The sequence below is a fragment of the Opisthocomus hoazin genome, chromosome 9 (genome assembly GCF_030867145.1).
Source record: "Opisthocomus hoazin isolate bOpiHoa1 chromosome 9, bOpiHoa1.hap1, whole genome shotgun sequence".
Classification (NCBI taxonomy): domain Eukaryota; kingdom Metazoa; phylum Chordata; class Aves; order Opisthocomiformes; family Opisthocomidae; genus Opisthocomus; species Opisthocomus hoazin.
In genome coordinates, this window is record NC_134422.1 from 26,915,472 (window position 1) to 26,930,214 (window position 14,743).

A 14,743-nucleotide genomic window follows, 5' to 3' on the forward strand; every position below is an offset into this window, starting at 1 on the left:
GCATTAGTTAGTTACCTATCTGCACAAGACTCCTTCCCTCATCCACCTTCCCATCCCTATTCAAGTACATATACTTCTGGGAAAAATACAGTATCTTTCCTTCAAATAGCAAATGTCAAAAATGAGTTTTTCTCACCTTCCTGGATCAGTACCTCATTTCAGTGCCCACCCTAGCCTTGGATGTTTTAAGAATGATTTTCTCTTTCCAATCTAACATTCCTTCTACATCACAGCTACTCTAATTTCTGTTTCAATACTGAAGGTAGGAAATCGATTCTTCCTGATCTATAAGGTCAGTGATGCCTCAAATACAACAGAATGACGTGAATCTTATCAGATAAACCCTTATTCGTATATTTAAGTCTTAAAAAAAATTGAGATTGTATTTTAATATATAACAAAGAGTGAGAAAATTGTTTTAAAGTATTACAAATGCTTTTAAGAACTAACTACTAGTGCTAAAACTCTTCAAGCTATTCTAGAAAATTTACTTGTGTGAAGAGAGAAAAGTACTAGTGGTATTTAACAGATGCTGTACACATACCAGCCTATGAAAACAACTGACATCATTTGAAAGCAAATTGCTACTTACTGAAAAGGTTTCGTGCTGTTTCTGGTTCACTGTCCAAAGGTTCTCCAACACCATATTTGTTTTGTGCCCTAATGCGGAACACGTATTCATGGCCTTCCATCAACTTGGGAACAGTGAATAAACATTCCTTAGGCTCATTAGTAACAGGTACCCATGTCCTCCTATTTGCTTCTTTTTTCTCTATTACATAGTTTGTAATCTTAGAACCACCATCATCTAATGGAGGAAGCCATGATATTGTCATTTTATCAGCCAAAATGGATTCAAATTTAATAGGTCCCACTGGAGGTCCAGGACGACCTAGAAGATACATTTTTATAAAGAATTAATTCAAATGTTATTAAAATAAAGTATCACATGAATGCTATCAGCTTGTGCAATGCATAAGGGTTCTTGATATCTACCCAGAACGTTTAGTCTCATCTCCTTTGAAGCAGTTCCTAGATTATTTACAGCTGTTATAGTATATAAGCCTGTATCACTTCTGCGAGACTGTTGAATCAATAAAGTGCAAGTATCTTCACCAACAATCTTGTTGACATGTTGATCATACAGCACTGGCGTTTTGTCATCTGGTTTCTTTGGAGAAGCTTTTAGCCATGTCAGTGTAGGGAAGGGTACACCCTTTATCTTGGCCACAATGCTAACATCTGTTCCTTCTTCAACTTCCATAAATTCTTTGAGTTCAATAGATGGTGGGCCTACAAAGTAACGTTGAAAAAATTAACATACAAAAATACTTCATAATTTTAAAATGGAATTTGTATTTACTGATATCAGTTAGAACTTACATGTCTGGTCTTTGACAACAAGTGGGCCAACAGTGGCTGAAGGCCTGCTAGGACCTGCTATATTTACGGCTTTCACTCTGAATTCGTATTCTCCACCTTCTACAAGATCCTCAACAGTAAACTTTGTTTCCTCCACATCACGTCTGTTGCATTGCTTCCAGGTTTCTTTCACTTCTCCAGTACGATCCCAGCGGAGACATTCAACATTATAATGTGTAACAGGGGCTCCACCATCATTCTTTGGTGGTTTCCATGTCAAGTTCACCGTGTTTTTGGTTACAAGGCCAATCTTTAGTTTAATAGGTGGATCAGGAGGATCTTCACAAACAAAACAGAAATGTGAATAAATCCACTGTACAGTACTATCTAGTTTTAAAGAATTCATTTGACTTTGATTTCACTTACGGATTGGATCCCTGGCTGTGGTCCGCTGGATGGTTTCTGCAGGAGGGCCAACACCAAAACGGTTTTCTGCACGTACCCGGAAGAAATACTCTTGGCCAGATATGAGATCAGATACAACAAAGGAAGTACTTCCACAATTTGCATTGACTTTAGTCCAGGCCTTCCCATCAATAGTTCTTTTCTCTATAACATACCCTCTGATTCTATCTCCACCATCATCGTCTGGCATCTTCCATGAAAGTTTACAACTTCCTCTTGTGATATCACTTACTTTTAGGTCTTTTGGTGGACCTGGGACATCTGTTAAAGTAAAAGCACAACAGAAACAATTTTACATAAGTATGTAGAAAAGTAAGACTAAAACCTAGTATTTGAATACTTCAGTATGTGTAAGCCATACCAAGCACGTTGACTCTGATATGCACAGTTTTTTGTCCTGCTTTGTTCTTTGCTGTAATACTGTATCGCCCAGAATGGCTTCTGTTGCACTCAGGGATGATAATCACCGAACTTGTATCAGTTGCTTCCACCTGTGTATTATAGAAAGAAAGAGAAGTTGTAGATCAATTTTAAATATTTATGTTTGAAAACTCCAACAACAGTAAAGTTACAAAAACTGTTTGCTTTACCTGAGCTTCTTCAGGTACAGTATGGCCTCCCTCCTATAAACAAAGGGAAATAATGTGCATATAAAAGAGGATAGGCTTAAATGTCTAGAAACACATGTAGAAAAAAGTTTTTTCTTTTACTAACCTTTGCTGTTGTCTTTGCTTTTCCTTCAAACTCCCAAAACGTTTTTGGAACTGGACGACCCTTGATAACAGCTGGGATTTTAATTGTTGTGCCAGCACGACAAGAAAGGAAATCCTGTGCTCCAATATCAAGGAAGATTTCTGGTTCCTCTGCAAAAATATTTTAATACATAAATTTTAAGAGTTACTGGAAGTATATTTCCGTCAGCACTGAGCTAAAGCCCCACACAAATGCAGAATGCATGTTTGTGTAAGAAAGTTTTGGTGTTCAAAAAGGAAGCGTGGAAGTATACAAGTAGAAAAATTTGTTGTAGTCATTTCTTCATAAAATACACATTATTTCTTTAGTATGACTGAAAGTGCTCATCAGTTTTCTAATGGATTCTGCCCTGACAATGGTCATCATGACACTTTGTTGTGTGTCAATCTTTTGTTACATTTTTGCATAATTGTTTGTTCTGTTTTAACTTTGGCTTGCTTGCCATCCAGCTTAAACATTCACAGCAGTAGATGGCATTTGGATATAACTACCTAAATTAATTCCCAGAACACTTACCTAGAATATCTTGCACAGGTATTTCTGATGTTGCAGGACTTGGTTCTGATTCTCCAGCAGCATTTACAGCTTTCACCCTAAATCGGTATTTTCTGAGCTCTTTCAAGTTGGGAATAACACATTCACAAGTAGGAAAGAGTTTGTCTCCTTCATTCACCTTCTTCCAGTCAGTACTACCTTCATCTTGCATTTCAACAATATATCCTTTTATAGGACTCCCACCATCCTTTTGTGGAGGCTTCCACGCAAGAGCTACAGATGATTTTGTTTTGTCTTTGACCTCTGGGCAAGATGGTGGACCAGGCACAACTTGTAAAACAAGAGCAAGTAAAAATTACATTGGAGTTAGTGTCTGCCTATATTTTTCTGAATAGTTTCTAGAAGAATGCAAGTATTTTCATTTTCTTATGTCATACGTAGAGTGAGTAATCCTAGAACATGCATACTAATTACATATGATATTAAGGGATACTTAAAGCACAAGGCATAAATATTGAACTGTTTAACAATAAAGAAAAACAATAAAATAAAAATCTGATTCTGAACTCAAGTTTCTTTGGCAATGTTTGCATTGGCATAATCACAGTTTAAGGCTCATAAAAGAGTTAAAAAAACTAAATTAAAGCTATTTATTTTTAAAACTGTGAAAACCATCAAATTAGGAAACTCCTTTGTGTCAATATATTCTTTTTGGTTTAATGAAAACAAAGCATTGGATTAATTGCACTAAACTAAATAATAATAGCACCTTTTGGTTCTGGTGTGACATAATCTTTAAAAATAGTCATACAAATGATATACTTACATATGGGATCTGCTGCTAAGGCAGGATCTGATGGTTCACTGGGGGGGCCAATTCCAGCAAGATTTTCAGCCATAACTCTAAACTGGTATTCAACACCTTCAGCCAAACGAAGCACATTGTACTGTAGACCTTTTACGGATGGTTTTGTTACTGGAGCCCTGTTAACACGTGACCAGTAGACACCTCCCACCTCTCTCTTCTCCAACCAATAACCGGTTATTGGGCTGCCACCATTGTTCAAAGGAGGCTCCCAGGTCACCAGCATTGATGATCTGGTGCGATCTAAAATTTTTGGCTTTCCAGGAGGTCCAGGAAGGCCATAGGGATCCTTAATAACAACTTTTTCTGAGAGACATTCATCACTTATTCCATATTTGTTTACAGCCCGGACTCTAAATTGGTATTTTTCATTTGTTGCAAGATTCCATACCTGAAAAATAAGATTTAAATTAATACTTGTCTGCTTTCAGAATAAACTTATTTGAAGTTATGCAGTGGTTTTCACTTTAAATTCTATCTTGGAATCTCATTGACATACCTATGTTTATGTACTACACAGCTGTATGTAATGCCCTAGGGACAGTCTTATTTCACATGCATAGGACTAAACATAAATAAAAATGGCATCGTGACTATTTTTGCAGTTGGTAAAACTATAAATAATGCTGGGAAATGGAAAAGAAGATGTCTTCTAAACTCAGCTGAGATCAAGTAGCAAAAGAGAACAATTTCTTTTGTTTTCTTACATGAGGAAAACACACATACATAGACGGGCAGCATTCATCCAGTAATTCTGCAGTCTAAATGGAGAGCAAGCACAGGTATCTGTGCAAGTAGCAGTTTGCATTAGATGTGTACTGTTGTTATTTTTTATGCATACTAAAGTATGTAATAAAGATATTTTATAAATTACCCCAAATCTTCTCTCAACAGCACTTTTGGAGACTTCTTCCCACTCAGATTTCTTCCTACTAGCATCACGTTTCTCGATAATGTAATGCGTAATTTCACTACCACCATTATCAAGAGGTGCATCCCATGTTAAATAGCATGATTCTGCTTTAATATCGGAAACAGCAAGATTTCTTGGTGGAGAAGGACGATCTGTATGAAAGCAATAGTGCACAGAATTAAATTAAGACAAAGGTGAAAGCATTTTATTAGCTGTCATTTTATTAAAATGTCACATCCTTACCATACACTTCAACATGCACATTGCGAAAAGCAGTGCCGAGACGATTGGAAGCTCTCACAGTATAAGTGCCTTTATCATCCCTCATTGCTGCAGGCAGGATAAGCTCAGTTTTTGCCTCACTTCTAGATACTTCTTCCTTGTTTATCTTAAGTGCACTGGATGTTTGGTCAATTAAAACTTCATTCTTGTCCCATTCAATCTTTGGCATTGGCAGACCTGTCACATCAGCAGGAATATTAACTGGTTCTCCTGCCTTCACTTTGATAGTATCTCCTCTCACAGCCAAGCGTAATGTAACAGTTGGAGGTACTGAAAACAAGAAGGAAAATGTCAGAGTGAAGATGGAGATGAAACAAAGAAACTGCCTTGCAGTATTCTGGAGGTATTTGTATGGATTTCTTCAAAGCAGTATACCTTCATCATCTTGTATAACTACATTGAGGGGCAATGACGGTTCACTCTCTCCAATAGCATTGACAGCTTTGACACGGAATTCATACATATGAAGTTCATCAAGCTTTTCAACGAGAAGAGATGTTGTTGGACAGAGCCTTGCATTAACTCTTTCATAGTCTTTCGAATCATGTCTCCTCTTCTCAACAATATATCCTAAGACAGGACTGCCACCATCACTACGTGGAGGCTTCCAATCAAGCGTAATGGTTGACTTTGTCCTCTCTGTGTACATGAACCTCTCAGGTGCTGTCGGAGGACCTATTAACATAGATAAATAATAATGAAAAAAATCTAAAAATTAAAGATTTTTTAATCATATGAATAGAGTAGCTCTGGCTTACTAAAGCTCTAGCTTTTGTATGCAAAATATCTGAGTATGGTTATGGATAGCATAAAGATTCTCATGTGTGTGGGTAAAAAGGTAACAGTGTCTCGGCGGACATCAGTAAGATGTTAAGATGTTAAGAACCACAGTAGTTTTACAGAACTGATTCAGAGATATGACTGATGAAATTAGTCTAAGGCAGATGCCTTACACAGGTAGTAGAAAAGTAAATACATTTCCTGAGTAGAAAGCAATGCATGCAACAATACCGGTTTATTAATCTATAATTCAAAATTTTTTATAAAACCCCATAAAATTAGTCATCTTACCTAACGGATCAACTGCAAGAATGGGTCCTATTTCAACAGGTGGACCAGTACCAAACTTGTTCTTGGCGCTAACACGGAATTTATATTCCTGCCCTTCAACTAGACCTGTAATATCACATTTAGATCTCTCTGTGTCTATAGCTAGTCTCCATGTATGCATTTTGGCATCCTTGCGTTCAACAATGAAGCCTATGATATCACTGCCACCATCATCTTCAGGATCAGACCAGTTCAGCAAACACATCTTTCTGTTTGTGACCACTGGCTTTAGGTCAAGAACTGGCCCAGGAACATCTGAAAAACAAAATCAAACAATTAGGATAAAGACAAGAGATTATGACACCAAAAGAAATGCTCAGTTGATTTCAGAAAATATTTTTCTTACCAAATACTTCTACTCTAGTTCCTGCAGATTTGGAACCACTGCTATTGGTAGCAGTAATTACATATCTTCCATGGTCTTTTCTCAATGCATTCTTAATGGTTAACTCAGATTTTGTGCCAACATTTTCAATAACAACTCGATCTTTGTCTAATTCACCCTCCTCCACAGCCCATGCAATGGTGGGAGTAGGACGCCCTGTCACAGTAGCAGGAATTTTAATAGTTTGCCCAGCCATGATCTGAATGCCTGCTTTGACAGAAACATCCAGCTCAACAGTGGGAGGCTCTGCAGAAGAGAGAGAAACAGTTCATTAGTTCAAGGGAGAGATTCAAAAAAACCTTTTAGGCAGCTGGACATTTATTGAAAATAATACAGTTGCAATACCTTTAGGTTCTGCAACTGTTACAGGTTCAGTTTCACCAGGTGGTCCTTCACCAGCTGCATTAAGTGCTGTAACACGGAGTTTATAGTCTGCACCTTCTCTGACTTCTCTAACAGTATACTGCCGAACCTTAACAGGTTTCTCTGTGCAACGTGACCACTCTTTTATTCCTACCAGTTGTTTGTATACATGGTAACCAGTGATATCTCCACCACCATTATATGCAGGAGGCTCCCATTCCATCTCAATAGAAGTCGAGCTTGTATCAGCGACCTTTGGAATCGGTGGACCAGGTGGCACTATAAATAAATAAGTGTAAATCAAAGTTAAAGGCTATGAATCCTATTCTGCCACCCGTCTGCTATTAGCTTCTGCTAAGCTACTTACTTATTGGGTCCTGTGCAGTTTTTGGATCTGATGGTGGGCTAAATTTACCAGGGCCGGCTGCATTTTCAGCACATACTCTAAAGATGTAGGTTAATCCTTCCAACAGTCCTTCAACTTTTATCTCCAGAGCATTCACAAGGTTCCTGTTGACCCGAGCCCAATGAGTACTATTAATTTCACGTTTTTCAATCCAATATCCTATGATTGGGCTGCCATTGTCTTTTGGTTCATTCCATTTAACCAACATACTGTTGCTGGTAACATCTTGCACATCCGGCTTATTAGGTGGATCTGGTGGAGCTGAAAAAAAGAATTGTAGTTTTGTTGTCATTGCTGTCTTCTTCAGAGTTTACTCGAAGCTAAGAGAGAACTAAGATATGAGAAATTACTAATTTTAAGTCATTCATAGTTTTTCTATTCTCTTTCTTAGAAACTTTGATTTCTGACTACAATCAGTAATCAAACTTGCAGTGGTTCTCTCTTTTGGTAAGAATATTCGTCTATTGAAGACGGAGAATATCACTATTCGGATGTTAAGTGTTTTAAGTATAAAGCTTTATGACAGTGATTGTCATTCTTACTTCTTTACTATTGAAATTAGAATGTTTTCAATATTTCCCTTTATTTCAATGGTTTGAAACGTGCAGTAAATAATAATTACATTTCTCAAGTTTCCTCTTGGAAACATTCACATAGAAGAAGCTGAGTGTTCTAAGATTCTGTGTAGTTTTACACTGATTTTCTGAAAAGGTTGTAATTTAAAACTGAGACTTACAGAAAGGATCTTTTGCTGTCATCGGTTTTGAAACACATGGTGGCCCTGATCCAACTCTATTTTCAGCAAATACACGGAAGAGATATTCCTTTCCTTCAATCAGTTTTGTTACATGGAATTTGCAATGCCTGAGTGTTGAACTGACAGTCACCCAGCCCATTTCAGCTTTTGTATTGTCTTTCTTTTCCAGTACATAGTTTAGGATTTCACTTCCACCATCATCAAGGGGAGGCTCCCACTTGCAAATGACAGAATTTTTCCTCACATCTTCAAATACAAAGTTGACTGGAGGCCCAGGTGTATCTGTTTGTAAAGCAAGAAAAATGATGAGTGTTCATCTTGTGCACTTCTTACCCAATACTCTGAACAACTAGGTGTTTTTGAGGACATTCATTACATACCTAGCACATTGACTTCACATGAGGCTTTTGCAACACCATGATCATTTTTCACTTTAATTGTAAATGTGCCATGGTCAGCTCTGATGGAGTCACGAACTGATAGTATAGACTCTCCTTCTTTATGGTTGTCAATACTCGTACGTTCTGGCAGTGAAAGCTGGAAAGGTGCCTCTTCTTCAGCTTCACCCTTCTTCTTCCTTGTATACGTTGTCACTCTCTTTTTTATTTCCTCTGGTCTGACAATTTCATCATTCCTCAGCCAAGTGATTGATGGATAAGGTGACCCTGAAATGTGTGCCTCAAGCGTGATCTCATCACCTCTCTTCACCTGAAGGCCAGACTGTAGATTTGCAGCAAGGAAGACTTTTGGAGCCTCTGTAATAACACAGAATGATAAATGGAGGGTAAAAACTTTCCAACTTGTTTGAGGATGTATGGCAATTACTACAAGCAGTCAAACAAGCAATTCATACCAATAGGATCCACAGCTTTCACAAAAGGAGTAATCCGCGAAGGCTCACTGATGCCAGCAGCATTCTCAGCACGAACACGAAACTGGTATTCCTTTCCTTCCTCAAGACCTTTCACTGGATAAGTTAATAGAGGTACCAGATAGTCATTGCATCTCTCCCATCTCTCCTTGCCCTTAGCAAGCTTTTCTATTATATAGCCCATAATCTTGCTTCCACCATCAAAAAGGGGTGGTTTCCATGTAAGTGTTACAGATTTTGATGTTGGATTATGGACCTCAAGGTCAACAGGAGGGTCTGGGGGCTCTGTGGAAGAGTAACAAAAGATCATATGAGAAAATAAAGTATGAAGATTTTAGTAAAAATTCTATTTGCTAGATTATTTAGTAGTGAAAAAACTTACGTTTTGGGTCTTCTGCAATGATTGGGTTTCTTAGTTCAAGATATTCACCTCCTCCGATCTTATTGACAGCTTTAACACGGAAGTAATATTCACTGTTTGGGATAAGATCTTTGACTTGCCATGAAAGCTTATTTTCACCAGACATGACTGGGATATACGTTCTACGACCAGCTTCTCTGCGTTCCAGAACATAATGCAGAATAGGAGTACCACCATCAAAGTCTGGAGGTTCCCAGGATACTTTGCAAGAATTCTTAGTTACTTCGCTTGCCTTAATGTCTTTACACTGTCCAGGTGGACCTGTTTTAAATAACAATAATAAAATTAGTTAACTAAATAGAAGGGAAACTGTATTCCTGCAAATAGGAAATTATATTGCATTTCTTTCCTTTGCAGAAAGCAGACCAAACCCACAAATGTTGGCTACTCAGCGTATCTATGAATTTATGTTCCTAAAGGTGAAAAATATTCAGAATTCTTATTGGCTTTTTTATATTTCTGTGATGACTATTCATAATACTTGTGCTTTGAGCAGCTACTGACTAGATAGACCAGCTTGGGGTAAAGGTGGTTTTTTTTGGTGGGATTTTGTAACATTAATGCTGTTAGGACAATCTACACATGTCTGAGTTGAAGTGATTCCTCCACGTGGCAGAAAAGGGATTTTTCTAGTCCTTTCTTCTGTGAGCTGCAGGGGTCAAGTGAGGGTAAGTATCTTTCTCAGAATGGGAGAAGAACAGTTACCTATGACTTTGACGTTGACCGAGCCAGTTGTTGATGCCAGCTTGTTCTCCAATGTGATAGTATAAACCCCAGCATCTGCATGAACACTGTCTATGACTTCGAGCAATGCAGAGGTGTAGTCACTCTTCATTGTTGTCCTGTCACCAGCTTTCAACTCTTTGCCATCTTTGTGCCATGTTATAGTTGGGGATGGAACAGCTCTGAAGGGTACAGGGATACTTAATTTCTGCCCTTTAATAACAACAATGTCACGAGTTCTTAGATCAATGGTTGGATTACCTGTAAAATAAAGTATAATATTACTAGATAGATGCTGAACACCATTCTTTTTTTAGTTATGTAGATCTGAAAAAAAGGAATCTATTCTTACAGTCTGGGTCCTTGGCAACAACTTTTTCTGAGACATCTGATGGCTCACTAGCTCCAACAGCATTGACAGCTCTGACTCTCAGAACATATTCCTTGTCTGGAACAACACCTTCCTCCACTTTACATTTTAGATCTTTTATTGGACGAGAATTGATTCGCATCCATTTTTCTGTTCCTGCTTCACACATCTCAACATTATACCCAATAATAGGGCTTCCACCATTCTTCTCAGGTGGTTTCCATGCAATGCAAATGTGCTTTCGACCTGCATCTGTGACATGTAAATCCTGAGGAGGTGAAGGAGGGCCTACAGAAATGGAAAAGAATTGTGTCACTTTTTTTCCCGGAATATCGGTTCTACACAGTACACTGCTTCCATAATCCATACACTGTATATTTATACTACTACTTACTTGTTGGATCTTCAATATGAATGAGGTCAGTTGGTTCACTGGGGTGACCACAGCCAGCTTCATTTTCTGCACGAACCTGGAACTGTACATCTGTCCCTTCAATGACATCGGTCACTCTGAAATTGCAATCTGGACCAGCTGTCTTGCCAGCTTTTACCCAGCGAGTGGCTAGTTTTTCTTTCTTTTCAATAACATATCTGAATAAATTGGGAAAATACTATCAGGCACTTGATATATGAACACTTCAGACCTCTTGCTCAATAAAATAGATAAAGAGAGATTAGAATAGTTTGGACAATAGAAAAATAGAGAGAGTCATGAGTGATAGGCTCAATGAACTTTACTTCACACATCAGCGACTTAATCCTGGTAGTCCTGGCGGGTCTTGGGTGTAATGGGGCTGACATTACTGACAGACCCAATTCTGAAAGCCTGAACTTCTGCTGTGTTCTCAGGTTTTAGAGAGCTGCAGAGATAAAACCTCCAAGATACAACTAGTTTGGATCTCAGTGGTTAGTCTACTGAGAGTATTTGTAGATATTATCTGTGAGCTACTCAACTGTCAGAATTATGTCTATTATAGGCTATGAGAATTCTTAGATACATATTAGATTATGGCTATGCTGCCATTCAGCGTGACCTGGATAGGCTGGGAAGTTGGGCAGAGAGGAACCTGATGAGGCTCAACAAGGGCAAATGCAGGGTCCTGCACCTGGGGAGGAACAACCCCATGCATCAGTACAGGCTTGGGGCGGACCTGCTGGAGAGCAGCTCTGCGGAGAGGGACCTGGGTGTCCTAGTGGACGACAGGTTGACCATGAGCCAGCAGTGTGCCCTGGCTGCCAAGAAGGCCAATGGCATCCTGGGGTGCATTAGGAAGAGTGTGGCCAGTAGGTCGAGGGAGGTTCTCCTTCCCCTCTACACTGCCCTAGTGAGGCCTCATCTGGAGTACTCTGTCCAGTTCTGGGCTCCCCAGTTCAAGAAAGATGAGGAGCTACTGGAGAGAGTCCAGCGGAGGGCTACGAGGATGGTGAGGGGACTGGAACATGTCTCCTACGAGGAAAGGCTGAGGGAGCTGGGTTTGTTTAGCCTGAAGAAGAAAACGTTGCGACGGGACCTAGTATATGCTTATAAATATCTGAAGGGTGGGTGTCAGGAGGATGGGGCCAAACTCTTTTCAGTGGTGCCCAGTGACAGGACAAGGGGCAATGGGCACAAACTGAGGCACAGGAAGTTCCGTCTGAACATGAGGAAGAACTTCTTCCCTCTGAGGGTGACGGAGCCCTGGAACAGGCTGCCCAGGGAGGTTGTGGAGTCTCCTTCTCTGGAGATATTCAAGACCCGCCTGGACAAGGTCCTGTACAGCCTGCTGTAGGTGACCCTGCTTCGGCAGGAGGGTTGGACTAGATGACCCACAGAGGTCCCTTCCAACCCCTACCATTCTGTGATTCTGTGATTCTGAGAAAGTAATGAGAACTCACTATGTTGCTTCAGGCAGATCACTGTAGTTGTCAGTTTGCTTAAGATATGCTTAGTGTGACTGGGAAGGAGAGGAAGAGTAAAAACATAAAGGGGCAAAATCTAACTGGCATTCAAGGTGAATTTCAGAGGACAAAACTTTAGAAACCAAAGAAAAGGACAAGTTAGAAGCAACTGAAAGGAGTAAAACAGTCTGAAAAGTGTAATTAAGAAAATGAACAGAAAAGAGATGAGGCTTCATCTTAGCTGAGTGTATACAGTTTGAAACTAAGGCAGAAGGGAAATGTAATGGTAGATGGGTATAAGTGGCTACAGCTCTGGAGGAACTGGAGGCTATGGTTGCTTTTTTAAAATTTTAAATACAGTTTAATTTAATCTGATTTGAGTAGATGCTGTTTTGAGGGTATTGACACACATTCATTGTTCATGCACATTAGGTTATTTATATTTGCATCATCTCCACACTTTAAAAATCAAACCTTTAACTGCTTTGACTGCATGGCTTCTCTTTTACATCCACCTACCTCTTTTTCATTCATGAAAACATCCCCATCTACAGGAAACACTACACACACTTAAAATTATCTTACCTTTGAATTGGTCTGCCACCATCATTCTTAGGTGGTTCCCATTTCAAATCAACATGACCTTTGGTCACTTCAACTATTGTAAGAGCATATGGAGGCCCAGGGGTTGCTAAAGTAAAAATACACACATTAGAGGAATAGGAATCCATTACACATGAGCTGATTCTACTGATCACCCAGTAAGCAAATCTGAAACTTACTGAAAGTATCTTTAGCAAGCACTGAATCTTCAATTTCACAATAGTCACTCTGCCCAATGGCATTTTCAGCAGCCACACGGAAGACATACAATGAGCCTTCAGTCAGTGGGCTCACTGTGTACTTGATATCTTTCACTGTTGTATCAACTGTCTGCCAGCCTTTTCGCCTTACATCTCTCTTTTCAACAATGTAGTTGGTAATTGGGGAACCCCCATCTTTTTCTGGTACTGTCCATTTAAGATCTGCTGTGTTTTTAGTAATATTAATAACCTCAAGCCACCGAGGTGGTGAAGGAGGATCTGTAAAATAGAAAAAGAAGGTAAACAATGATCTTGGAACGCAGGGCATACAGCAAAACTATTAAAACTTTGTATTTTCTTAGCTGAAGCAGGTCAGATTCTAATATTTCACAAGCCTGCCAAGAGTTCACATGGTACCTACAGAGACAGGCAGACATAGGGCTTTTTTAAAGACAGAGACAGTGTATCTGCAGTAGCAGCATGTTCTGAAACAATACTCACAGAGCCTCTCCTTGCACAGCACAGGGTCACTGGGTTCACTGGGCTCACTCTCACCAGCCTTGTTCACAGCTCTTACACGGAATGAATATTCTTGTTTCTCCATAAGTCCTTTGAGGAAGTGTTCAGTTGTGGGAACTCCTTCAGCCACTCTCACCCACTCATCCGTTCCGGTCTTTAACAGTTCAATGACATAAGATTCGATCTTTGCCCCTCCATCATGTTCTGGCTTTGTCCAGTTCAGGAATAGTGATGTCTTGCCAACATCTTTCACAGTTGGCTTTCCTGGAGGCCATGGTGGATCTAGACAGGAGTTGAATAATAATTATATGACTGAAAACAAAGAATTTTTTCGTTGTTGTTCAATTAAACCATTAAAAATGTGTTTATTATACCAATTGGGTCTTTCACTAAGATTGGCTCTGTTTCCTTGCTTGGTTTTCCAGGTCCTGCAAGATTCTCTGCCGAGACACGGAACTTATATTTCTTCTTATTTGTAAGACCTTTAACTCTGGAAATAAAAATTAAATTTCATTAAACCAAATCTACACAATAACTCATGCCTAAAAGATTATTCTCTCTACTCTTCATACTACAGTTTACTTGGAAAATCTGAAAATACCCAAATCGCTGCTAATGATATTTATGAAATGGTGAACATTCCAAATATTTTGTCAACAGTAAAACAGTCAACAGTAAAATGGTGTGACATAGAAACCAATGTTTTGAGACCCATCTTGCATTTTAACCTGTTCCATGGTTGTCAGTTAATACAAGTATTAGGAGGAAAAAATGCAAATTGGTACTTGAGATGGCTATGTCTGCTATTTTAGAATGTCTTATGAATATCATATAGCACAGAAATTAAGCCTAACATTTAAGAAAAAAAGATGATTCACTCTTCTGTAAAGACATTCTTCATTAAAACTAATCATCACAAAAATTATGCCACCAGATGTTAGCTGGATCTAAACTTATGGAAGCAGCAAAAAACGAGTAAGAACAATGTAAAACTTTAAAAGG

General features: G+C 39.0%; 1 protein-coding gene across 32 annotated transcripts in view; it reads right to left on the reverse strand.

The window, feature by feature from the left end:
- TTN (titin) overlaps positions 1-14,743 on the reverse strand; it is a 245,384-nt gene that overhangs the window by 68,460 nt on the left and 162,181 nt on the right. For all 32 annotated transcript variants that reach the window (XM_075430105.1, XM_075430099.1, XM_075430122.1 and 29 more), the window contains 27 exons: positions 14,116-14,231; positions 13,724-14,023; positions 13,202-13,501; positions 13,005-13,110; positions 10,936-11,132; positions 10,524-10,829; positions 10,154-10,432; positions 9,410-9,709; positions 9,010-9,312; positions 8,537-8,911; positions 8,136-8,438; positions 7,361-7,660; positions 6,976-7,272; positions 6,592-6,876; positions 6,207-6,500; positions 5,511-5,810; positions 5,097-5,405; positions 4,815-5,005; positions 3,902-4,331; positions 3,097-3,405; positions 2,542-2,690; positions 2,418-2,450; positions 2,189-2,318; positions 1,789-2,088; positions 1,384-1,701; positions 997-1,293; positions 593-892 (listed from right to left, as the gene is read on the reverse strand). In XM_075430105.1, coding sequence (XP_075286220.1) covers positions 593-892; positions 997-1,293; positions 1,384-1,701; positions 1,789-2,088; positions 2,189-2,318; positions 2,418-2,450; positions 2,542-2,690; positions 3,097-3,405; positions 3,902-4,331; positions 4,815-5,005; positions 5,097-5,405; positions 5,511-5,810; positions 6,207-6,500; positions 6,592-6,876; positions 6,976-7,272; positions 7,361-7,660; positions 8,136-8,438; positions 8,537-8,911; positions 9,010-9,312; positions 9,410-9,709; positions 10,154-10,432; positions 10,524-10,829; positions 10,936-11,132; positions 13,005-13,110; positions 13,202-13,501; positions 13,724-14,023; positions 14,116-14,231 — 7,127 coding nt within the window. The remainder of the gene's footprint in view (positions 1-592; positions 893-996; positions 1,294-1,383; positions 1,702-1,788; positions 2,089-2,188; positions 2,319-2,417; positions 2,451-2,541; positions 2,691-3,096; positions 3,406-3,901; positions 4,332-4,814; positions 5,006-5,096; positions 5,406-5,510; positions 5,811-6,206; positions 6,501-6,591; positions 6,877-6,975; positions 7,273-7,360; positions 7,661-8,135; positions 8,439-8,536; positions 8,912-9,009; positions 9,313-9,409; positions 9,710-10,153; positions 10,433-10,523; positions 10,830-10,935; positions 11,133-13,004; positions 13,111-13,201; positions 13,502-13,723; positions 14,024-14,115; positions 14,232-14,743) is intronic.